Source organism: Lissotriton vulgaris, chromosome 10, assembly GCF_964263255.1.
Source record: "Lissotriton vulgaris chromosome 10, aLisVul1.2, whole genome shotgun sequence".
Lineage (NCBI taxonomy): Eukaryota > Metazoa > Chordata > Amphibia > Caudata > Salamandridae > Lissotriton > Lissotriton vulgaris.
This window is the reverse complement of record NC_141698.1, coordinates 184,781,485-184,805,802: the sequence shown is the minus strand read 5'-3', so window position 1 is coordinate 184,805,802 and position 24,318 is coordinate 184,781,485. Positions and strand designations below refer to the sequence as shown.

The following is a 24,318-nucleotide window of genomic DNA, read 5'->3' as shown; positions in this document are numbered from 1 at the left end:
GTGAGGCTAGGTAGAGGTTTGGAGAGATTCCATTGCCAACAGAGGTGGGGGTACTGCAAAGGTACCTGTGGGGTGGTGCTGGTTACGAAGAAGCAGCGCGGTCCTGACCCATACCATGTCCAAAAGTGAAGTAGTGGATACAGAGAGCCTTCGTTTCCCACTTTCTGAACTCGTTGTTCTATCTCAAAGGAGGTTCGTTACATTTGGTTGCCCCATTTTAGAGATAGAGCCCCCTAAAGCCTCAACCGCCACTGGACAGTACTGTACTCTGCCTCTGGCATACTCATGGTGTTAGGGCCAGGCAGCATCAGGGGTCTTTCAAAGACATTCACGTTGAGGTGATATGCAAAGCAGCCACTTGGGTTCCACTGCATGCCTTCTGCAAGCACTATGCTACATTGCATGCTTTCTGTAAGCACTATGCATTGGGTGTATGCTTTGGAGCTGATGCAGTTTGGGTTGTATGTCAATACAACACGGTGTTTACACCGCACTACCATTACAATGCTGGTTTTACAACGCAAGTCGTTACCACAACTTGCGCTGTAGGGTGCTGGACTGAGGAATAGTAAGATTTACTATTCCAACACCAGCCTACGTACAGTAGGGAAGGTGTTGGAATAGTAAATCTACTATTCCTTAGCTTAGAGCGCCCTCCAGCGCAATTCGTGGTAACGACTTGCATTGTAAAACCAGCGGTGTAATGGTAGTGCGGTGTAAACACTGCGTCGTAATGGATGTTCCCCTGCAGTTTGATCAATCCAGGCCCAAGAGCATGTTTGACTTCGTTTTACTGTATCTATGCACTCTTAGTACTTCATTATTTTTTCATGTGTGCATATGTTAACTCTGAGAACATGTTTCACCGTATTAGTAAAAATGTAACACCCAAACACAGCAATAAGCAATTGAAAAGGGGAAACATCCTTTACCACTAGGGCAGAACCACGACCTGCCTTTGTAACTTTTGATCTGTTTGAACTAGAAACTGTTATTTTTTAGTTAAAATCTGCAGACTATTCAGCAAATGATAGATTATGTGCCAAATGTTGCAAATTCATTATTGTGCGGAAAATGCCACGTCCGCAGAATTGCATAATTCCAGTGGCCATGGTTATGCTCTCGCTAAGCCAGCACATTTTCAAGCCATGCCTTTGGAAGCGCAGACCCCTTCCGTTCATGAGGTTTTTTGGGGCATATTTACAAGCCCCCTGCGCCTCTTTTACGACGCTGTTGCGTCACTTTTGTGACACAGCAGTGGCGTAAAAGATGCGACATGGTGCGGGGTATTTACAACGTGACGCATCTCCCAGATGCGTCACGTTGTCAAGCCATGCGCCAGAAGGAGGCGTTCCATCGCAGGGTGGGGGGGGAGGGGGGCGTTCCGGCGGAGGAACGCCTCCCAAAAGTCACTGAGTGAAATCTACAAGATTTCACTCAGTCACTTTTGGGCCCATGCTGCCTCAAAACCCTGCGCCTGCTTGAAGCAGGCATAAGGATTGACGCAGCATTGTGGAGATAGGGCCCCCCCAAAGCATTGCTGGAGCTGCGTTGCGCTTGCGACGCAACTCCAGCAATGCGCTGCTTTTAAGGCACAGATGTGTGACGCATCTGTGCCGTTTTTGCCCCATGGTGCGCCGCATTGTAAATGCGGCGCATCCAGGGTGGGGAAGCTGCGGTGCACAATAACTGGCGCATCCCTGCTGATATGCAGGGATGCGCCAGTTATTGTAAATCTGCCCCTTCGAGTTCAGAAATTCCCTCCGAGAGTTTTCTGATGCTGAAAATATATTTCGAATTAATGTAGCTATATCTCAAACAGCTGTAATGTTTCAAATATGTGCAAAACAAGTTAGAAAATCAATAGGTGTTCTGAAAAGACAATAAAACAGTCTGTACTAGCCTTGGAATATGAGTAAGACAGCTGAGCTGGCGGTGTTGCCCGACAGTCATATTGTAGGAGGACCAAGGGTGCTGTTGCAGACAATGACGTCACCGGGACAAAGGATGCGAATGCAGACAGGAAACAGGATCGCTCCTGTAAGCTGAGGCAGCCTAAGAACTAGAGCCCAATGGGATCATCTCAAACCCAGGAGGAAAGAAGTGCAGCCCTATCTGTGTGTCTAAGATTGTATTTGGATTTAGATTTTGGGATTTGGTAAACTCAACTGGCCCACATGCAACAACAATGCCATTTGCGATTCCTTATTAGCGAAAAAGTAAGGATTCGCTAATAAGGAATAGCAAAAGGCTATGCATGAAGAAATCGCGATTTCTTAATCAGCCACATGCATCAAACTAAAAACCGGTCGCAAACGGGTAGATTCTCAGAATCTGCCCCTTTGCGACCGGTATTTAAATGCAAAAATACCGGTCGCAAAGGAGCAGATTCTGAGAATCTGCCCGTTTGCGACCGGTTTTTAGCTTGATGCATGTGGCTGATGGAATGGCTTCACGTTAGCTCCTTTGTGCTGCAAAATGAACCAACTAAAAATGAGTCAATCGTAATAAAAAGGAACATTTAAGAAAGGCGAGCAGCCATAGACTTCATTGACCTGGTCCCCCCAAAAAATACTAAGTGTAAATCTGAGTTGTTAAAACATCCCCTGGGTGTTGTTGAGGTCTCCATTTTCTGAATTTGCAAAGGTTTGGCTTGCACAACCTTTGTAAATTAAATTTGCACATGTGCAAATGTTCACGTGTAAATTTGCTCAGACAAAATGTCAGTTTTGCTCTAGACAGGAACACGGCAGTGAGGGGCTGGGGTAGGGCTGAGGGATGGCAACGTAAATATGGGGTCGTGTCGGTGGAGTGATGGCTGTGGGGTGATGTGGAAATGGCCTACTGCTAGGGAGCAGGGTGAACACTTATGGCCACATGCATCAAAGTCCAGTTTTGCGATTCCTAATTTGCGATTTTTACTGAATCGCAAATAAGGAATGGCAAAACGGGATGCATGATTGGAAGTAAATAAAATGTACGATTCTGTAAAAATCGCAATTTTTACCGAATCGTAAAGATTATGCGAATTCCAATTTGCGATTTCGCAATTCCCATTGATTCCTGTGGGCCAAAAGGCCCATAGGAATCAATGGGAATTGCGAATTCGCAAATTAGAATTCGCAAAATGTTGATGCCATCCATGGGTGCGGGGGGGGGTCCAAAGGACCCCCCCTGCACCCCTGAAATGTATTTTGAAGTGTATGTTTCAAACACACATGTCCTAAGGACGTGTGTGTCTGTAACATGACAGTGTTTTGAAATGCAAATTAGAGCATTTTAACACATTTTCGCAAATTACCACGAGGTTCAACCTCGTGGTAATTTGCACCCCCTAATTGCGAATTCGCAATTTTAAAATTAATCATGCATTGCTTTTAAGGAATCGCAAATTTGCGATTCCTTAAAAGCAATCGCATTTTTGGAATTCGCTAAAAATAGCGATTTTACCAAAAATGCTTGATGCATTCCAGAAACCTATTTAGGAATCGCAAACGGCCGAATTTTGCGATTCGCACCGTTTGCACTTCCTAAATAGGTTGATGCATGTGGGCCCCAGCATCTGTTTTCCGTTTTATATAGTGTGCAAGCTTGACCGAAGGACATTAGAGCACTTTACACGTGTACCACAGCACCACATTGCTCTTTTTTAAAAAATGTATCACAGTCAGATTAAGTGGTGGGCCCAGAGTCACGGAATGTTGAGCCGAGAACAGGACTCGAACCTGGATCACCAGTGATAAAACCAGCAGTTCAAGCAGTGCTTAATTTGTGCCAGTGTCTGCCGGTTATTGGTACCGGAGAGCACCGGCACTTACAGCAGTGTGCTACTCGCCGACAAACGCTTCGATACATCGCTAGGGGTAGTAGGCGCTATATAAATACAATTACAATTATCGGTAAGCACCTGTTTATTAGACTGGCGCTATGTGTGCATTTTAAAGCAATATTCATCAGTGTGGCACTTAAGTATTTAATCTATGTCGGGCTTAAAGCTGCAGTTTAAAGTCGCACGCTGGTTGTGCCAGCTCCAGCGGACCCGTGTGAATAACCTAGGTGGTTAGGCCCTGGAACTTATGTGTTTTTACAGAGTAAACACATCAGGCCGTTATGCCACATCGTGTCCTCCCCTCTGGGTGTAAAGTTGGGTTTGTGGGTGCGTCGTTGTGTGAACGTGTAGGGGTTAGGCTGTACCTAGATGAGAGAGTGGTTGCGCAAAACGTGCATGTAGTGCCATGAAGAGGGGTGGGAGAGCTCACCTGCAGGGACCATAATGTCAGGCAGGGGGGCCACCACCTAACTATCGAAACATCGCTGTCGGGGCTGATACTAATGTGCAAAGAGAGTGCCGCGTTGACGAAGTCTTCACTACACAACATTTACTGCCTGCATAGGGGGGCAGCCTCATGGTTACACAACGCACTATACAAACAGCATAACAACTTCACGGCAAATGCACTGGATTCTACCACATGGTACCATAGTGAACCGATCCGCGATGCGCTTTGGAAAATCCCATCACGTGACCGTATCTGACTATTGTTATAACCCATAGATGGGACATACTTTAAGTATAGTGTTCGGCCAGTAGAAGTCGTTTTTTAAGGATCGTTGAATGCACTTAAAGCATCTCACCGAACAGGTTATTGTACAGTGTTTACTTTGCGCAGAGCTGCTCTTGATTAATGCTTGCATTTTGTGTATTTTTTTTTTTTACTGTACGGGCTGTTCCACCCGAGATCCGCGTGGTATTTGGCAGGGGAGAGGCGCACGTGCCGGGGAAAGAGGCGCAAACAGGGAAAGAGCGCGACTCCCATCGACTGGCCTGTTTCTATTTCACAGTGTTCTGCCTGTGGCGTTAAACCAATATAAAAGACATTTAGGGGCAGATTTACAAGCCCCATGCGCCACTTTTCCCATGTTAAAAATAACGCAAAAGTGGCGCAGGGGGCTTGTAAATCTGCGCATTAGTACCTGGATAGATCAGATCCATAGGATAAGAAACTATCAGAATCTCGGAACCTCACCTTTCATTGTGTGATCTTGGGCGCATTTCTGCCTACGGCAGACACCTGCCTAATGCGCATCTGAAACTAAAGCACCAGCAATACTTCAAGTTACCACTGGGGATTTAGAAGAGATAAAATATAATGTTCATTAGGTCTAAGGCTAAGCCAACTAAACAGCCTGCAGCACTTCATGTGAGAGCATGTGTTTTCCAGCTGCTTTCTCGTGTGCTGCTCTGCCCACCCCCTGCGCTCCATTGGGGCAGATTTACAAGTCCCCTGCGCCACTTTTGCGTCATTTTTAACATTGGGAAAATGACGCAAAAGTGACGCAAGGGTCTTGTAAATCAAATGTTGTTTTCTCTCTCCTGTATTTTGTTCTCATATGTTGCCCTTTGCTTTCCCGCCCATCATTGCGGTTTTCTTGCCTCAGCCCTCTGTTGCGCTCTTCCCCGGAACAAAGCCATTTGCAGGCAGACCTTTGAGCCAAAACAAATTTAAGGTAGGTGGAAAGTAGGGGAAAAAGGTTTTTCTGTTCAACCTTTGCATAAGTGCTGCACTCACAAAGTGGAGAAAGTTTTAAAGCATTCTTGAACATAGTATTTTCAGAGCCACTGGAGCTTTGCAATTATGCGGCTGCAGCAATTTCCGCATAGTTATGGATTTGCTGCATTTGCCACATAGTATGTCATCAGCTGCATAATCAGTAGATTTTAACAAACAAAAAATGTGTTTCTAGCTCAAATCGACCAGAAGTTACTTAAAAAGTGGAGGCGTGTTCCTGTGCAGCAGACTTCGCAAAAGTTGACTAGACATCTTTCTGTTGCTTATTGTTGAATTTGATTGTTAAACTATAGTTGCCCATGGGTAACATCAATAAAAATGAAACGAATAATGAATACTGTTGCAAAATGTGCTGCATTAATGCCGCATAATTTGCCACACAATTTAGTCAAGTGTGCCGCATAATTTAGTACTCCCATGCCTCATATTTGCAGTGTCCTTGAATATTTTGTGATATAGTATGAATGCGTGAGCATGGCTCCAAGCAGCCTGGTTGACAGCCAGCACAAGGGATGACAACAAGCAGCGCCATATCATTGAAAATCAGATCAGAATAAGGGGCATCATTATGAGTGGGTCTGCGGTGTGGTTGCACCATGCAACGTGGTGCATGTGCGACGCAAGCCTAAAATGCAATTTATGAAGCCATACAAGGCCTCTTTGTGTGGCCCTCATGGGATCCATAAATTCAGAGTAATGCAACACAACGTAAAGTGCTGTGTTGCGTTACTCTGCGCAAGGGAGGCGTTCCATGGGCCTCATTTATAAAAAGTGACGCATCGCTGCGTGAAAACAGCGACGCATCACTTTTCATTGCGCCCTCCTTACGACACCAATGATGCATCATATTTACAGTATGACGCATCATGTTGCAAGGAGTTACAGATACGTCAGTATTTCTGACGCATCTGTAGGCGCAAAAGTGATGCATTGCTGCAGTGTGTCACAAAAGTGACGCAACCCCAGCACTGCATCCTTTCACATGGGGCAAGCCCCATGTGAAAGGGCCAGAGTCAGTCTTACGCCTGCGGTGAGGCAGGCGTACGAAATTGATGCATTTGAGTCCTAGAAGCGGCGCAGTGAAATCTCAGATTTCACTGCGTCACTTCTACGACCCTTCCTTGCGTCAATACGCCCCCTTGCATACATTATACCTGGCACAGGTATAATGTGGCGCAGGGGTTTACAAAGTGACGCATCTACCTAGATGTGTCACTTTGTAAATATGGCGCAACAAGGCACATTTTTTACGCCACTGGTGCGTCACAAAAAGTGCTGCATCGGCGGCGTAAATGTGACGCAGAACCTCATAAATGAGGCCCCATGGGTTTTGCGTGGGTGTTCCTAAGGGACTGCCGTGGATTTTGATGTTTTCTCACATTTACCAAAAGAGGTTGACCTGGGAATGCGCCAAAATGCTACGCCGTCCCAGGTGTGGCGTAGTGAGGAGAAATATCTCTTGTTTATTTCCTGCAGCACAGCAAGAAAGAGGAAAAATCCCCAAGGGGTCGTTTTTGCGCTGGAAGGCGCCCCTTCCTGCACAAAAACAACCCTCCTTACAACGCAGGGGCTCGTGCACCGTGGCGCAAAACAATTGCACCTTGGTGCAAGGGTGCCTGTGTTGGCGCTATGCAGCCAAAATGGCGCCAGCGGAGAGACCAAGGCAGGAATGCGCCATATTCTTTCAAATACGCCGCATTCCTGTCCATTTCCTGTGACGTTGCCATAAATATGGCCCTAATTGCATGTCCCTCGTTGTTCTGCTGGGGCCAGTAGAGCGAAGGTGGGGCAGGGGGCCCAGAGCAGGTGTCAGACACCAATGCTTGCAACTGCAGCAGGGGGGGGGGGGGGCGCGAGTACAGCTGCCTGTCGGTCAGTGTTGTGCACACAGGTGGGACCTGCCCCGCCATGTTTACTACCAGCGCCTTCGGAATCTGCGGGCCCATCCTTGTGCTCGCCGTTAAAAATCACTCCCCAGTGACATTACTATCATTGGTGCAATATGTGCAGTGGCACCGGGGACCGCAGGGACCAATTAAACTCTGAAAGTTGCTGTACTTCACGGCCCAGGAGCTGACAAAGGGGGCTTTTTTTATTGCTTGCATCAGGGGCAATGGCAACATGGATGCCCTGATATACCCGAATAGCTGCGGTAATTACTTTCTATAACTCTCTGGTCTTAGACACCGACTGAGGGCGACCACCTACCATGGCAGCCGCTTTTATACACTGACGTGCCGCGTCGCTCAGTGGCCGCGCACGTCGGACACTGCATTAATGAGCCACCTGCCGGGAACTGAGTTCTCCAGACTCCTGGGTCCACGTGAGAACAGATGGTGCAGTCTGCGGCTTGCTTTGCATTCTGGTACTTGAAGTTCCCTTAATTCCATTATGCTCTCGGGTTTACACATACAAGAAAGCGAAGGTTTATCCAAGGTGAGCTCCCAAGCATGGACCTGGGATAGGTGGGAGCGCTGGTGGAAATACATGTGAACTAGTGGGGTGGCACAGGTGCACGGTTTCCCACGTCCATGCGTGATGAACTACTCCAGTCCAGGTCTTTTCTTTCGAATTCTGGGACTCGTGGTAATGTTTTATAATGGAGTAAAAGTCCCGGATGGCAAGGAAAACACCAGGACTGAACCACACTATCACGCATGGATTTGTGAAAAGTTGGCTGAGCTGATGTGTGTGCAGGAGCACACTGTGCGTCTGCAAACTGTATTTTAGTGTAAAGTTACTAAGTGAAATATGATTCAAAGGTATTGTAATTCCGTTTTGCCAGCTTAACACTAGGTTTCCAATCTAGGATACTCATTTACGAAAGCAGTGCTTTCTGGGAGTTAAACGTTTATTTTCCTTTCTTTAATCAAACTACAGCGCACCAATTATTTGTAAAAGCGAAGGGTGGGGGAGGGACGATGGATAAAACCTCGACCCAGCGCCTTTCCGGAGCCATGAAGCGCCTGTTGCAATGTTCGGTACCCTTCACCAGTTTGTGGGAGGCGAGAACAGTGGGGTGTTACCTGTAGTATTGTCCCAGTGCCATTTAACAGCGCGTCCACAAGGGGGCATTGGCTGACACACAATGACGGCTCCAGTATGTAAAGTTCTGTTGGGAGTCGATGAGAATGAACATGTTTTAAGAGTGGGTAACTATGCGGGAAGGCGTTATATGGTTTTATTGCTCGTAGCCCTCTTTTGCAACTCGGGCTGTGTGGACAGCTCGGTGGGTAAACTGCATGTTACTGCGCGCAGCCTGTAGGTCACTTTTCATACGTCCCATTCATTACCCTTTATTTGGGATAACCTGGCGCGTCATTTGCAAAATGTGGGTGCACGTGTAAAATGAACACTGCTGGTTTAATATTGTGTTTGATAGTTGCCTTTCGTAACTGAGTTTGTAAAGTCGCTTTATAGAGCAGTAAGATTGTCCCCTATTAATGTAATAAACGTTTATATTTTACACCTCTTACCCAGCGCATGTGCCCTATTTATGCCAAGGTGTTGCCTCCGTGTTTGCCTAGGAGTGATTTGTGCACATTGCCCAGGAGAAATGTTAAATGCTTTCATCAGAGTCAGAGCGACCCCTGTCCCCTGATGGGACTCCCCTCCCCCCCCCCCCCCCCCCCCATCGCCCCGCCGAGAAATTACGAAAGAGAGAAATGTTCATTTCAAGGTTTTATTATGTATAAAACAAAATAAAATTGACACATTTATTTATGAGCAGCACAAAATAGAACACACATGGTTTTTGATCATGTCATGACAACAGTACCACGATATATAAAGTGCATCTCTGCGGTTGCAACAACAGACAGATGTAAACAACAAAGTCTCGTGACTCAGGGTTCACACGGCACTGGGCCGCACGGTCGTGGTTTCAGACACAACACTTGTCTGGAGTCAACAACCAGACTGCAAGAAGCCTTCTGCGCAGTCCTTCTTGGCTCTTGCCTGTAAAGTCTCTGAAAAGAGTGCACAGCACCATTAACTGTTCTCAGTAGTTCTTATGTTTTATACACTTATTATGCCTGCTACAAGGCCAGTGTGCTTTCTGCTCGAGTTCTGCATTGGGACTTAACAACCTCTTCGTCACTCCAAGGCCAACTTCTCCTTGCCCAAAGTCTCCTGTGGGTCAGCCTTGAGGGCCTGGCCAGCTCCCAGGAGGCATGGGGGGCACCTCTCACCCCCACACGGTCATGCCTCACCGGATCCACCTCAAATCTGTTTTTATGGTTTGACACGTACGAACACATCGTTGGTGGTAAGACAACATCTAGCTGATGACACACCTCTCCTTGTCTTTGGCCTGGCCACCCCCGATGGCCTTCTCGCGAATGTACATGAGGTCGCTGTGGACGCTGGGCCGCCTGGCGAAGGGGGCCACTATGCCATAGGCGTCGCCGCCATCTTTGATCTTCTTGCTTTTCATGGACTTCTTGTGCAGGATGTCGCAGTACTGGACGGACACCTTGCGGTGCAGGTCGGGGCTCATCTCGCTGGGCAGCTTGGCCATGGTGAAGAGGGCCTGGAACATCTCGTCCAGCTGGGAGTTCTTCTTGGCCGAGATCTCGAAGTAGGCGCAGTTCTTGTCGCCCACCAGCAGGTCGATCTCGTGCTGCTGCACCTCGCGGTAGAACTCGCGGTCGCCCTTGTTGCCGCAGATGACCAGCGGCACGTCCACGTTCTCCTTGGTCTTGTTCTTGAGGCAGGACTTGGTTTCAATGATCTGCTGCTTGAGGCGCTGCACCTCCTCGAAGGAGTCTCGGTTGTCCAGGCTGAAAACCAGGATGAAGACATCACCTGGAGAAAGGAGAGAAGAAATGGGATAAACAGGTTAAAATCTGATCCACTGGTCAAAAGTTTGGAACATTTAAGCATGTGTCATAACTGTGCTACTCGCGAGGTTCTAACAGCGCAGACTGGGCTCTGGGGCAACAGGTTGGTATCCATTTAAGCTCGGCCAAGGGTTCAGAACATTTATGCTAGGATAGTCGGCGCTTTCTTGCCTAGGCGGCCTCAAGTCTCCCGCCACAAGAGGATATGCAGAGCCCGCCGTTTCAAAACTGCATAATGTTTCGGGACTGCACGAAACAACAGCTAAAACGCGCAAGGGTTGCATTTTCCAAACAGTTGACGTGACTTAAGTTTTAATACTGAGAATTGTAGTGATGCAGCAACAGAAAAATGCAATCATGAAGGCTACATACAGCCGCAGTTTGCGAACGTTGCTACTACATACCTATTGAAGTTGTGCAAACTTTATAAAAGCACAATTTTCCTATCTTTCAGAAAGCTATATACAGCAGCAGGGTTCCAAAGGAAAGCGCTATTTCACACCACTAGAAGTTGCGCAAACTCTAATGCTTTTCCCCCTTTACAGACTTCCACACAATTTTGTTCATTTGCAACAGTGCCCGCTAAATTCTAAATGGTGTTAACATTTTGCACGCATTTTTCTTTTGCGATCATCGGGTTCTAGTATGCTTTCTATGCACCTTGCAGAAATGGGACTCTAAATTTTCAATTGCGCGTGTGAAAATGTCATAAGAATAGATAAGGCTATCATGACATGCATCTCATTTTTTAGTTCTACATCTAGTCTTCTACTACAACCCAATTGCCACCCCGCCTGAGATGTACACAACGGACACATTTAATGTAAAGGCGTTTGGTACATTTCTAAATCTTCAAAGCGGAGTCACTCTGGGAAAGGACATATTGTATAACAAAGTTCTGTCTAAAAAGTTCTACGGGAGCTGGGAGTGTCATTTACCTGTGAGGATGGAGAGCCTTCTCATGGCGGGGAAGGGGTGGTTGCCAGAGGTATCCAGGATGTCCAGCTGGTACACCTCGCCCCGGATGCTGTAGAACTTGCGGTGGAAGTCCTCGATGGTGGGAGTGTACTGCTCCTCGAAGCGCCCGTTCAGGAAACGAGACACTATGGCCGTCTTGCCCACTTTGGACGAGCCCAGGATGACCATGCGGTAGCAGTTCTTGGCGGGGATGTTGATCTCAGATTCCCCGGGGCACATCTTCTTGATCATGGTCCTTATGAACGCAATGTGTGCCTCCGTGATAGCGCCCAATTCCAAAGCTTCCAGGCGCGAAGAGGCAAAATTCTTAGGGAGAAAGAGAATGCAAGTCCAAAAGTCCTTGGTTGAGGCTGCAAAAGCTGCAGAGAGTCACACGAGGGAAAGCAAGCGTCCCAGCAGCCACAAGTGTACTCAGAGGTGCTCGAGCTTAAAGCTGTTCTGCTCTTCTTGCAGGTATCAGCATGTCTTATATAGAAGACCTGCCGTACCCGCTGCCCTACGTCACAGTACCGAGCACGCCTGGAGGCGGGCCTTGGACGCAGCGAGCACGCCCAGTGGGCTGGCAGCCTTAGGCCACGCCTACCCCAGAACGTCACGACCGACTCCCGCCCGCTCTCAAAGGTTGCCAGTAACACGACGATACCCTGTTATCGATTTGACGCCGAGCGTAAGCTCCCGTAAGTGAGCCAATATTGAGGCCATCTTGGCACTTTAAGGTTCATCGTGACGTTCTTCAGGAGCGTCCCTAGAAACCATCTTACATAATGCAACAGGTTGTTCACGTTCTCAAGATCCTGACTCATGCCGCGACCAAAGTCCTAACGTAGTAACGTTTCAAAGCGAACAGGATAGGTTTTTAAAAACGAATGCGTTTGAGTACATGAAAAAAGCACATGCACTTATACTAAAATGCCAATTCTGACAGTTGAGCAAGTAAAAAGGGACTTTAGTGGAATAACTTTTCGCCCAAAATGGCCGCGGCGGCTTTGGGACCGCGCGCGCTTCGTCCAGTATTGTTTATGTTTTGGAGGTGGACCAATTACGTCACAGAAGACGTTGTAGGGGGTCAGACGGGACGCAGGCTCGAGATTCAGTGTCGCTCAGGCAGCCGTCGTGTTCGGTGCTCCTGCTCATGGAGCTTCAGCGGCGTCTCGCGCGCTTTCTTACTCCAGTCCAAGCCTGGTCTTAGGACAGCAGCTTTGATTGCAGCGTGCCTCGGTTTGCACTTAAAATAAAACATTAGAAAATATGCGTAGTGAATCAGTAGGGATTTAAAAAAAAAATGTTTTGCGCCGGGGAAATGAAAATATTTTTGCATATTTTATACCGCAAGCGAAATATTTTGCGTACTTCGTGGTAGACTTGCTACTTCTTGGTTCGGTCTGTGCAATATTGTTTATTCAGGAACTCATTCTCTATTGCATACAGATTCCAAGTGCATGCTTTTATTTTGCACGTGTATAGGGCGATTCGGTTGTCTCTTTGGAAACTACCAGACTATACCAGAAAAAATAAAAAGATGACTGTTTTAGAATAAAAAACATGGTCAAGGCGAACTTCTTGCAGTGCGCAGGGTGGATATACGACAAAAGCCAAAAGTGAAACACTGCTCGTCAAAGTATTTTTTCCATATTTGTTAATTTATTACACGGGTTATTAGTTCTTGTAACGCCATTTCAGGGACAGAAAGATTTAAAGCAAATAATGGTATTTTAATTTAATACCTCACTGAGTTCATGTCTTCATGGGTCTATATCTCAATGCATTGCAACGTGGTCCTGAACAAACTTTCATTTTTTTGTCTTCTTTACGCTGTGTGTGCCGCACGGTTTCACACGTTAACCTTTCTTTCTGTTGCTGGCATTAGACCAGGGTGGTGGTAAACCTCACCACATCACCCCCGAGGAGAACATAGCCTATACTTGCCTGCCTGGAAGGTAGCAAAATTTACCATAGTGTATTAAGTTTTCAAGTTTAATGTTTATTGCTTGATTAATAAAAATCATCACAATACCCCCCCCCTACATAAAATGAGTAAATTTCATCTTCTCAAACAGATAGAAGTGTATTAGGCATCAGACCTCGTCCCATCTTTACCCCGGTGGTCTCAAATTGACTCTGCCTGGATTGTATAATTCGCATCTGTAACCAGACAGACGTATACGTCAATTTACTCCCGCGATAGCATTGACGTCATTGCACGTTGTAAATTAGACATTGCATATCGCAGTATCCATTGTTGTCTGATTTGAGACTGTATCGTATTCACAGCACCGGGTACATGCCCATCACTTTGCTGTCAATCAAACCTTACTTTTTGGTGATAGTGTCGGGTGTTCTGTCAAGAGCGTGGGTCAGTCTCACACTAGCCTCACTCTTTCTTGTTCTAGCCACACCGCCTTTTTCCAGCGAAAATGTTCTAAAGGAAAAATACAAGAGCACACGGATCGTTTTTTTCCTGCAGGAACCTGACACCTGCCGGCTTAGCTGTACACAGTGAGAGGCCTTCTGCTTTTCACAGTGTGGCTTGTACCAGCTCTCCCATGCATGGGCTCTGTATCTGTACAGGTCCGCGCATCACAGTTAATCTTTAACAGGCTCCGAATTACCTAACACTTATCCGTGCCAGCCCCATAAAAGGACAGCCTCGCACAGTGCTTATTACAGAGCCTGACATTTAATGAGATATACATGTGCGCTCTCTCGTAAAACTCAGTAGTAAGCCTAACATTGGCCCACAAATCATAACAGGCCTCCGTGCTGTGAAGAGGTCAGAAAGCGGTTGGGAGGCGCTACTGAGAACAATCTATTCGGGAAAAATCAAGGCTGTACAAACATACATATATATATATGATATTTTATGTTGCGATGGTAATTTAAGCAGACTTTACGTATCACTTAAAGCAAAATAGCACTAAATATACTAAATAACCTGCATTATACAAAGACACCCCTAATTAAGTTTATAAAACAGTATTGCTATTGAGTAGAATATATTTATGCGACACCAGCCCTTAGCGTTGTAGGTGGTAACATAGCTTAGTGGTCAATGCACATGTTGCAGACATCTATGGTGCCTGCCAAGTATGTGTGCGAAATTTGGTCATGCGCAAAACTGCCTTTCATCCTTACAAGGTCAGGAGGCAGTTTTAAAGACTGGTAATGGTAACACATTTTATTTATAGTTTTGTTACTGCATACGACTATCAGTAAGTGCTTGGCGAAGGCTACGTTTTTTTTTGCAATTATGCACCAACAAAATATGTCGTACTATGAAGGGGCAACTACTTATCGCAATCCACCATATCGATTTTAAAATAAAATATTCCTGGAGTCATCGGGATCAAAGGCATGAGATAGGCAGGGTTGGTCAAAGAATGCAGGGTTGATCCAACATCGTACCGACCAATGGTAAACTGGAATTCTAACAGCAGAGCAGACTAGGAATTCTATCCTTCCAAATAGAAAAATAAATCTGAGAGCGAGGTAGCTGGGTATCAAAAACACCTAAAGTATAGTCAGAGAGAGGTAATTGTGTTTGTTTTTTGTGCTTTGTAAAGGCCCACTATTACAGGCTCATGCCAGCGTGAACCCGGTAGGGCAGCGCCGCAAGCCTTCCTGCTGCGCTGCTCTACGTCAAAAGAAAAGGGCAGGAATGTGCTGTATCTATCAGATACAGCACATTCCTGTCCTTTTCCTCTGCGCTGTTGCATAATTGGCTGCTGTGCGCCAACGCCAGCTCCTTTGCACCATGGTGCAAGTGTGCTTGCTTTGCAGAGATTGATTATTTTTGTGCAGGAAGGCAAACCTTCCTGCACAAAAACAATCACAAGAGGATTTTTTCTCTTTCTATGTGAGCTGCAGGATGCAGCACACATAGAAAAGAGAAAAACAAAGAGAAATAAAGATATTTCTCCTCGTTGGGCCTTGTTTTTAGTGCTGCCTCAGAGTTTGATTTCTCGGAAATCTGGGGCAGAGTCAAAAACCCATGGGTGTTGCTAGGAACATCCCCATCAACACCCATTGGATGACCCTTTAACCCCTTTACTGCGGCGGCTATTCCGCCGCAGTGCTAAGGGGGTGGAGGGGCCGCGCGGCGGTCCCGTGCTCGTGACGGAACCGCTCCGTCACGGCACGTGGGTAAGCTGTGCTTGTGACGGAACGGTTCCGTCACGGCCCCGCCCGCGCTTCAGAACGTTAGCGCAGGCGTGGAATTTGCACCGCGCAGGCGCGGCGAGAGGGCCGTGACGGAACCGTTCCGTCACCAGCACAGCCCACCCGAGGCTCGTGACGGAACGGTTCCGTCACAAGCATGGGAGGGGTTAACACAGAAAACTGCGTTAAAGGGAACAATATTTACAAGACAGCATTAAGGCACAAAAAGTGACTTTGTGCTGCCTGGTAAACATGTAGCAGGCTCCTGCGCCACTGGAGCGTCACAAAAAGTCATGCACCGGCGGCGTAAGAGGCATACATAAGCACCTGATTTTGGTACTGGTGTTTGCTGTAGGAGTTCTTTGGTAATGGAAATGTGACGGTACGTGGCAGTGCCAATGTGGTTAACACCCACAATGTGATTTCTTTAAACGTATTCAAAGACAATGACAGTGCATTTCCAGAAAGTCTTAGAACTTCTAAACATGCGCATACTTTAGCTCGATGTAAGAAGTGCAATGAGAGTGGGGACGTGGCACTTACAACCCATTTTTCTACTCGCGTACCGGAGTTGATTTTTTTCTCTCCACAAAAAAAAAAAACGTGGAGAGAAAAAGAAAAAAAAGGCATTTGCACATTTCCGCGTGTTATACGGCAGCATTGGCTTAACAATTATTTGTTTTATTTCCAAGACGTAACGCGCGAGTGCCGGGTAAACCATAGATCAAAATAGTACACCCACCTCTCCATGTTTTGGGATTCTCCAAAAATATAGAACTCGAAGTTGTATGCCCATGCACGAATACCTAGTTTTATTTTTTTGTCAATTGTAGTTTCTAGTGTTGAGGTAGCAGGTTCTCTGTCTCGCTGCGTTGACGCTGTGCGCCACGAGAGGGCAGTAGAAGGCATGTTTTGAGAGAGAGCGAAGCGCGCTATGCTCAGGGTGTCTGCGTTTTCTGCAAGTCAGTACCCAGCCTCCAGCAAAGATAAACATGGTGATTTTTTGTTGTCTCAGCATTAGAGCCAGAAGAACACCTGACTGAAAGTAATCGACCGCGCTAATGTAAATACTAGTAGGAAAGGATGGCACTCCGGCTATGTAAATTCGAACAAGCGATCGTTCCCTGGTAAAACACCGCGAAACGCACTTTGACCGAGGCAGTAGCGAGGCATGTAAAATGGTCCTGAAAACATGAAAAGTGACTAACAAGTGACCTCTTCTTAGCACAAAAGTATGTGTTTGAACAACAGAAGAGCCTCGATAGGCAAGTTTCTTTATGCTGGGCAGAGTATACCATAGGTTTCCAGCTTTACAGGGACTGCCATTGGCATAAACACAAGAACACACCGGGCAACACTGCAAATCCTCAATTAGGGATGTTTGCTGAGAATAACTGGTCGCTTTCCCGCCTGCCATTGTTCTCTTGAATGTGTATGGAGAGAATGGTGAACAATGTTAACATCTCTCTAAAAAAGAGTCTGAGCTTAATATGTGCAGTCAAACGAGTTTGTGTACACAAAAAATATATAGCCTGCTGCCGAGGGCTATTCCAGTTATTAAAGGCCCTGAACCTAACCTATAACGAAAAAGAGGGCTTTCAACAACTGGTATAGCTAGAGACAGAAGGGCTATAAAGCAATTAGAACATTCCAACACTTAGGGTAGACTGCTCTGAATTAAAAACAGAGAAACATGAAGACAAGCATTGGACTGTTGGTGCTCAGGGCTTATACAAGCCATTTATAAGCCAGGAGGTACTTTATTTTCTTCAATGGAGCTCTCAACGTTCCAATGTTATAATATTAGTTGCACTCCTACAACTCATTTTCTGAGAAAAATGCAACATTTTAAGCAACCCTTCATATGTGGCCTTTCAGAGATTTTCAAGTGTAGGAAAAAAAAGTTTCTGAAAAAAATCAGAAGCAGGGTCTCTTTTTTAAAAAACTTTTTTTAAATTATATAGCCATAGGAATCCAATTACAGTACATATAACGGTCTTACATATGAAATAAAGCAATACATTAGGCCTAAAAAATATACACAGCTGGCACTTATAAATAGTATTATTAAAATAAAGGGAGGAATACTATAAATATTATAAATACTATCAATGGATAATAAAACAGACAGATAAAAAAAACAGATGGTAGCATTTCCTAATTACATACATGGAGTTGATATACGCATGGTTTAGGATACTTCCTTAAGGCCGCCACTTCTTACCCTATCTGGGCAACCCACATTCTTTCTCCACCTTACAATAGGAGACCAACTTGCCCGAATGAGTTTTCTAGCCTTCCTGCCCCTACATGCATATAATGCGATTTCTTGAATATATATCCCCAAGAGACATGCTAACCAAATTTGAAAGGTGGGGGGGATCAGCATCCTTCCATCTTGATACGATTATTATCCTAAACACAGCTGTGCCAATAAATAAAAAATATTTCTCTGTAGTATCCAGGCAAATACAGCTATCATAGCCCATGAGCATCAGGGTAGGGGATACGTTAATCCTGCAGCCTAATAGTCCCTCCCAAAAGTCGTCCACCTCGTTCTTGAGAATGAGCAGCCTGGCACAATCATAAAATATATTATCATTGCAGGACTCTCCCCATACCTTGGGCAGCTATCATCTGCTCTCTTGCCCAGTTAAAAAGCTTGGCAGGGGTGAAATACAGGCTAAACACAGTTTTGTAATGTTGTGCCTTAAGATTGGTTGATCGGAACATTTTGACCACTAGTGACAATGCCATATCTACATCAACCTCAGGATTATTGAGCTTCCCAGCCCAGTTGGTTTCAGTTTTCTCTAGATCGTCTGGGACGCTTTTTAACAGCATACTATGAATATTTTTAATCCTGTTACCCGGCCCTGCAATTATCTCCAATAGTGGTATTTTTCCCAGGGGTATTGCCGGTCTACAAATAGCAAGAAATTCTTGGATTTGTACATACTTAAAGTATTGCCCATCGGAGATCCCATAATTCTGCTGCAAGGCAGTGAAAGGGCGTAGCTGGCCTGACAAGTATAGGTCCCCTACAGAAACTAGGCCTAGGAGTTCCCAGTGCCTTCCCATATTATTATAGAAAGGGTGCGGAAAGAAATGCGTTCGCCACAGAGGGGTATAACAGCTATTTTTTGGGATCACCATAGCCTTACGCACCCTAGTCCATATTTCCCAGACACTATGCACCACCTTAAATCGTACCTTCTTATATCGTCGGAATCCTGACTTTTCTTTCCTCCTCTGTCTCTTTGCTTGTAGTCAAACAGAATAAAATAGACATCAGGTGTAAAAGGCTCACCCAATAATAAAATGTAATATTAGGGAGCACAAGCCCACCCTGTCCGTGTGGGAGTGTCGGGTATTTTAGGGATCGCCTCACTTTCCCACATTGCCAAATAAAATTTGAGAATATGGATTCTAGTGCTTTTAAGATTACTGCGTCTATCGTAAGCGGAATAGAACGAAACATATATAGAATTTTTTGCAGCATTGTCATTTTTAGAACGTTTCCTCGCCCAATGACCGATAGGTGCAGCCAGTTTATCAGTTTAAGATCTGAGGATATTGTTTTTATCAAAGGGTTCAAATTAGTCTTAACTACTGTGTCTATTTTCGAGCTAATACAAACTCTTAAATATGTTGCGTTTTCTACATGCCGGGAATCATTAAAAGTTATATTGTCTGTGCATATTACCAGTGTTTTACCTTAGTTAAGAGAATAGCATGATGCTTGCCCATACTCTTTAGCGATAGCTGCGTCTTCCCTGATTGCAGCAGTCGGATTGGAGGTTAAAATGGCATTGTCATCGGAATAAGCTAAAATCTTCATCTCAAATCCTTTAAAAACAATTGGTTTGATCTCCTGGCTTCTTAAAAGTTTCTCTAGCAGAGGGTTTATGTACCGAGCAAACAGAATAGGGGAGCAGGGACATCCCTGTCTAGTGCCCCTCGATTTTAGTATACTATCTGATTCTTTTCCCATCAGTTTTAGCCGGGCTCTAGGGTCCGAATACATTGCTGTAATGACTCTGATGATTCGTGGGCCAAAGCCCTTTAGCTCCAATAGCCCCCACAGGAACCTCCAGGCCACCTGGTCAAACGCGTTTTCGGCATCAAGGAGGATCATGGTCATCGTCCCCCTGTTGCAGCCTGGATATCAAAGAGTACTGCAAAATAGAAAGGTATAGCAGTCTAGGGCCTGTTCCCCCCAGATGTCCAGAGCTATTAGTTGTGAGGGAAGCTCCAGGGTGAATTCCAGGACTCCTGACAGTCGACGACTTACTTTCCTCCAGAAAGTAGGGTTCCTAGTTCAGTCTCAGATTGTCTGGAGCAGTGTACCTGTCTGTCCATAACCTCTTAAACAAAGGTTTGTATCAGTCATACCTTTTTAGAACACTCTCGTTCTTGCTAAATAGGCCAGTTGGAGCAGTTTCAATTGGAGGAGTTTGAACCTAGCCCATATGGCCACCTCCCAGGGGTATCAGCAGGCCACCCCAGTCATCGTTTTCCTGCCAGCCTAGGTCTTTTTCCCATTTGTTCCTGAGATTGTCAAGGAAGCAGAGGCTGTTATATAGAATAGTGGAGTATAGATGGGACACTGCATGGCTGGTCAAGGCAGCTCCCAAGATCCTGTTTTCAAGAAGTAGCTCCCCTGGGGCATCCCATAAGGCCTCCATATGATCTTGCAGGAGGTACACTAATTGCCGGTATTGCAGGCACTCGGACCCAGCCGCTCATACTCCCCCTGCAGTTCCTCAAACAGTATTATCTAGTTTTCTCGCCTGATATCACCCATGTTAGAACTTCCCAGTAAGTCCCATTTTCTGTGGCCTTCAATTAGGCGCAGAATCTTCAGGACCTAAGAATCCAACAGTGGGGTTTCTAGTGTCAGTTTGCCCTTCCATCCAAGGGCCTTCGTTGTAATATGCCATATCTTGATGACCACAGCCATGGGGGCCGGCAGAGGTGGCATCCCTTTCTCTCCTTATAAATGCCAGATGTACCCCTCTGGGTCAATAGACCGTCTGTCTGCCATCACGAGGGCTCCTGCTTGGAGGTGAAGGCGTTGACCACTTGCTGCTCTGTCACAAAATATTAGAGACATAACTCAGGAAGGGCGATCCTGCCTTCCAGGAGCTTTTTAGTGAGAGACGACCATGCTATCATCAGCGTTCTAGCCTCCCACAATAGATCCCATGCAATGACTGCGATTGCCCGAAAGAAGCTGGGGTGTTTTGCAGAAAATAAAGGATTTTTGGCAGGTTTATCATTTTGTGTAGGGCAGCGACCTTGCCCATAAGGGATAATGGGAATTTCTTCCAATGCTCTGCAACCGCTTTTCAGGAATCAAGGATCTTCCCCAGGTTTTCCTTTATTAAGAAATCCCGGTCCCTTGTGATAAAGATCCAGAGATACCCGAAACCTCGAGGCTGCCATGCTGGGTGGGGGTAGTGCCAGGCCCCAACCCCGTTCTCTTCTGGCAACAGGAATGCAATGGACTTGTGGCAATTAAGTGTGAGCCCAGGGTAGGAGCCAAATACTGCCAGAATTTTCAGTACCATTGGAATGAGCATTATGGATATTCCAGATACTCTAGTGTGAGAAGCGGGCCTGGTATATGATGTACACTTATGTAAATGGACACCTTGCACCAGTCCAGACAACCCTTGTTGTGATTTAAGAGGTCTTAGCAACCTTAGAAAGCTCTCGAAGTGCTAGCTGTGGAGTGCAGCCTTCAGGCTTAGTCCAGAAGGAGTGTAAAGCAGCTTGTTTTACCAGAATGCAATCTTATTGTATAGATTACGTGTAAAAGAACCACACCAAGTATTTATAAAAATATGCATTTATTACATAATACTCTCTAGAATGTTCAATTATCTCCAACGAGGAGATAAACACAATACACACAATAATTTAGTTAGAAATGCAGTATATAGCACATTATGCACAGTGGTCCACAGGGGAGAACAAACCATATATTATGAAAGTGGTATAAGAACCACAACTTGAGTCAGGACGATGTTGAGAGGACATTGAATCGCTGGGGACCCACAGAACAACCCAAGGTAAGTAGATAGGGACCCCACGGAGAGCGTGTGCAGTATGAGTACACAACAGCGTCCTCCGTACAACTGTATGTTCAAGTCGCAGTTGGATTTTTAAAGATTAGGGACCCATCCCAACGGACCCTGAAGAAACCCCTTGGCTGTAAGAAGGTTGGAGAGCCACCCCACCCATGCATACCCTAGTACCCACGTTACCTACAGCAGGGACGCCGGGTGCATTGGGGTGAAGTGGTGTCGGAAACCGCCGTCAAACTCAATGGAGGACTTCAGGAAAGTGCAGCTGCTGGAAGTGGCGAAAGTGTCACTGGGAATCCAAATGTGTATTCTTGAAGAGGAGTACCTGAAAGCAGAGGGGAGAGAATCTATGTCACTCGGGGGTGACCAGGAGACTTGCAGACAAATGCCCTCCGATGTAGGGTGCTTCAGGAAAGATGACAGTGACCATGACTCTGCAGCTGTGAGGACCAGGCGACGCTAAGGAAGACCCGGACCCGGATATGGGCTGTCCTGCGAAGGATGTCAAGTAGTATGGGGTTGGTGTCCGGCGGGAGCACCAACAAACCTTGGAAAAGGCAACCCACCCAGGAAGTCAAGAATGTGCACGGTTGGGACTAGCAAGGTCCAGGAGACTCACCACAGCAGGGGAGTGAGGGCAGGCCTGAGCAATCAGGGGAGCCCTAGGAAAACAAAGGTGGCCCCCAAATGGACCCACAGGCCGGAGACACAGAAGTTGCGAGAGGACCTCGAGCAGCTCACCAAAAGGAGCAGGCCACTGTGCCCACGAGGTGGTGTAGCTGAAGATATTGGTGGAAGAAGTTGCCAGAGGTTGAGCTACTTGGAGCCCAATGGACTTGTTGCAAAGTTGCCAACGAGCATTTGCACTCACAAAAGTATGCGGTGTACAGGGGTTCGGTTAATGCAGCCCCCACGAGGGATTCTGACCTCAAACTCAGTGAGAGGACTGCTCAGGCCTCGAGGAACGTAGAAAACCACCACCTGTGTTGTTGAACCCTTCGAAGTCCGCAGGAGCTCGGGATCAGCAGACTGCTCAGCAGTGTTGAGGTGCCTGCGAATGCAGGAAAGTGACTACTTCACCCCAAGGGAGATTCATCCAAGTTTCTTGGATGCTCTACAGGTTATGTTATGTTATGTTAAAATCAATTTATAAAGCGCTCGTACGCCCGTGGGCTTCATGGCGCTGTAGGAAGTATGAAGAGTCCGAACAACATAACACTAAACTGACAGAGGTTAATGGTAGGCTTGAGAGAATAACCAGGTTTTTAGTCCCTTGCGGAAGGTGAGCAAATCCTTACTCTGCCTAATCGGCAAGGGGATGGAGTTCCAAAATGAAGCTGCTAGATGGCGAAAGCAGCAGCCGCCCTGTCGCTTCCTTTTAAAGCGAGGCACCTCCAATAAGGATTTTTGAGCGGAGCGCAGGCTTCTAGTGGGAGTATATTTAGAGACCAGGCTGCGAATAAAGGCAGGGCCTTTATCTTGTGTGGCCTTGAAGGTGATGCAGCCGGCTTTAAAGGCAATGCGCTGGGAAATCGGGAGCCAGTGTAGCTTTTCTAGTCCTGGTTTGATAGAAGACCATTTTGGCTGTTTTAGGATGAGTCTAGCCGCCTGGTTCTGGACTAATTGAAGTCTCTTTGATAGGCCCACTGGGAGTCCCAGGTAGACACTATTGGAATAGTCCAAGCGGGACATAACCAGGGCAATAGTGACCTGGATTAAGGCAGACTGGGTAAGTAAGTGAGCAATTTTTTTTATTTTCCTCAATTGGAAAAAGCTTGCGGAAACCACGGCACCCACCTGGGTTTTTAAGGACAGGTCCGTATGGAGCGTGATCCCTAGGCTCTTTACAGCAGTAGACTTTACAGGAGGGGTGCCCAGGTCTACTGGCCAGTAGTTGACACTCCAGCTGGCTAAACTATTCCCGGGCAAAAGTAGTTCTGTTTTGCCCGGGTTAAGTTTTAGATGGTTTTCGTTCATCCAGCATTGGATGTGTCTCATGGTGTTCTGAAATTCGGACACGGCATCAGGGATGTTCAGTTGGAATAATAGCTGTAAATCATCCGCATAATTGAACACCGTGACTTTGAATTTCTTGAGGGAGTGAAGAAGAGGGCGGAGGTAAAGATTAAATAGTAAGGGGGATAATGACGACCCCTGCGGGACTCCACAGGTGGATGTGTGCCTAGTGCCTGTAAAACTGCCCAGTTGAATTGCCTGAGTCCGGCCCTCAATAAAGGAAGTAATCCAGCTCAGCGCTGATCCTCTCAGGCCAGCCTGTTCGACACGGTTGAGCAAGATGTCATAGTCAACCGTGTCGAACGCCGCCGAGAGGTCAAGCAACACCAAAGCTTGGTGTATGTCGGCGTCCGCGTTGGCTCTAAGGTTGTCTTGGAGCGCCAGGATCACCGCCTCTGTTGAGTGACCTGGGCGGAACCCTGCTTGATTAGGCTCCAAATAGTTGGTGGTCTCGATGAAATTAGAGACACTCTTAGAGACATGGGCCTCCAATACCTTTGAGAGGTAGGGCAACAGGGAGATAGGTCGATAGTTTGTAAGATCCGAGGGATCCTTCCCTTGTTTTTTTACTAACGGTATAAGGAGGGCTTTTTTAAAATCTGTGGGGACTCTGCCTTGTCTGAGGGATTCATTGAGAATAGGCAGGAGTGCATGTGGAAGGAATAA

General features: G+C 46.4%; 1 protein-coding gene across 1 annotated transcript; it reads right to left on the bottom strand.

Moving 5' to 3' along the window:
* Positions 1-9,238: 9,238 nt before the first annotated feature.
* Positions 9,239-11,833, bottom strand: RASD1 (ras related dexamethasone induced 1). Its single transcript, XM_086940851.1, has 2 exons — positions 11,350-11,833; positions 9,239-10,376 (listed from the first exon to the last, which is right to left on the bottom strand). The coding sequence occupies exons 1-2, from the start codon at positions 11,618-11,620 to the stop codon at positions 9,850-9,852; spliced, it is 798 nt and encodes a 265-aa protein (XP_086796977.1). The 5' UTR covers positions 11,621-11,833; the 3' UTR covers positions 9,239-9,849.
* Positions 11,834-24,318: the final 12,485 nt, after the last annotated feature.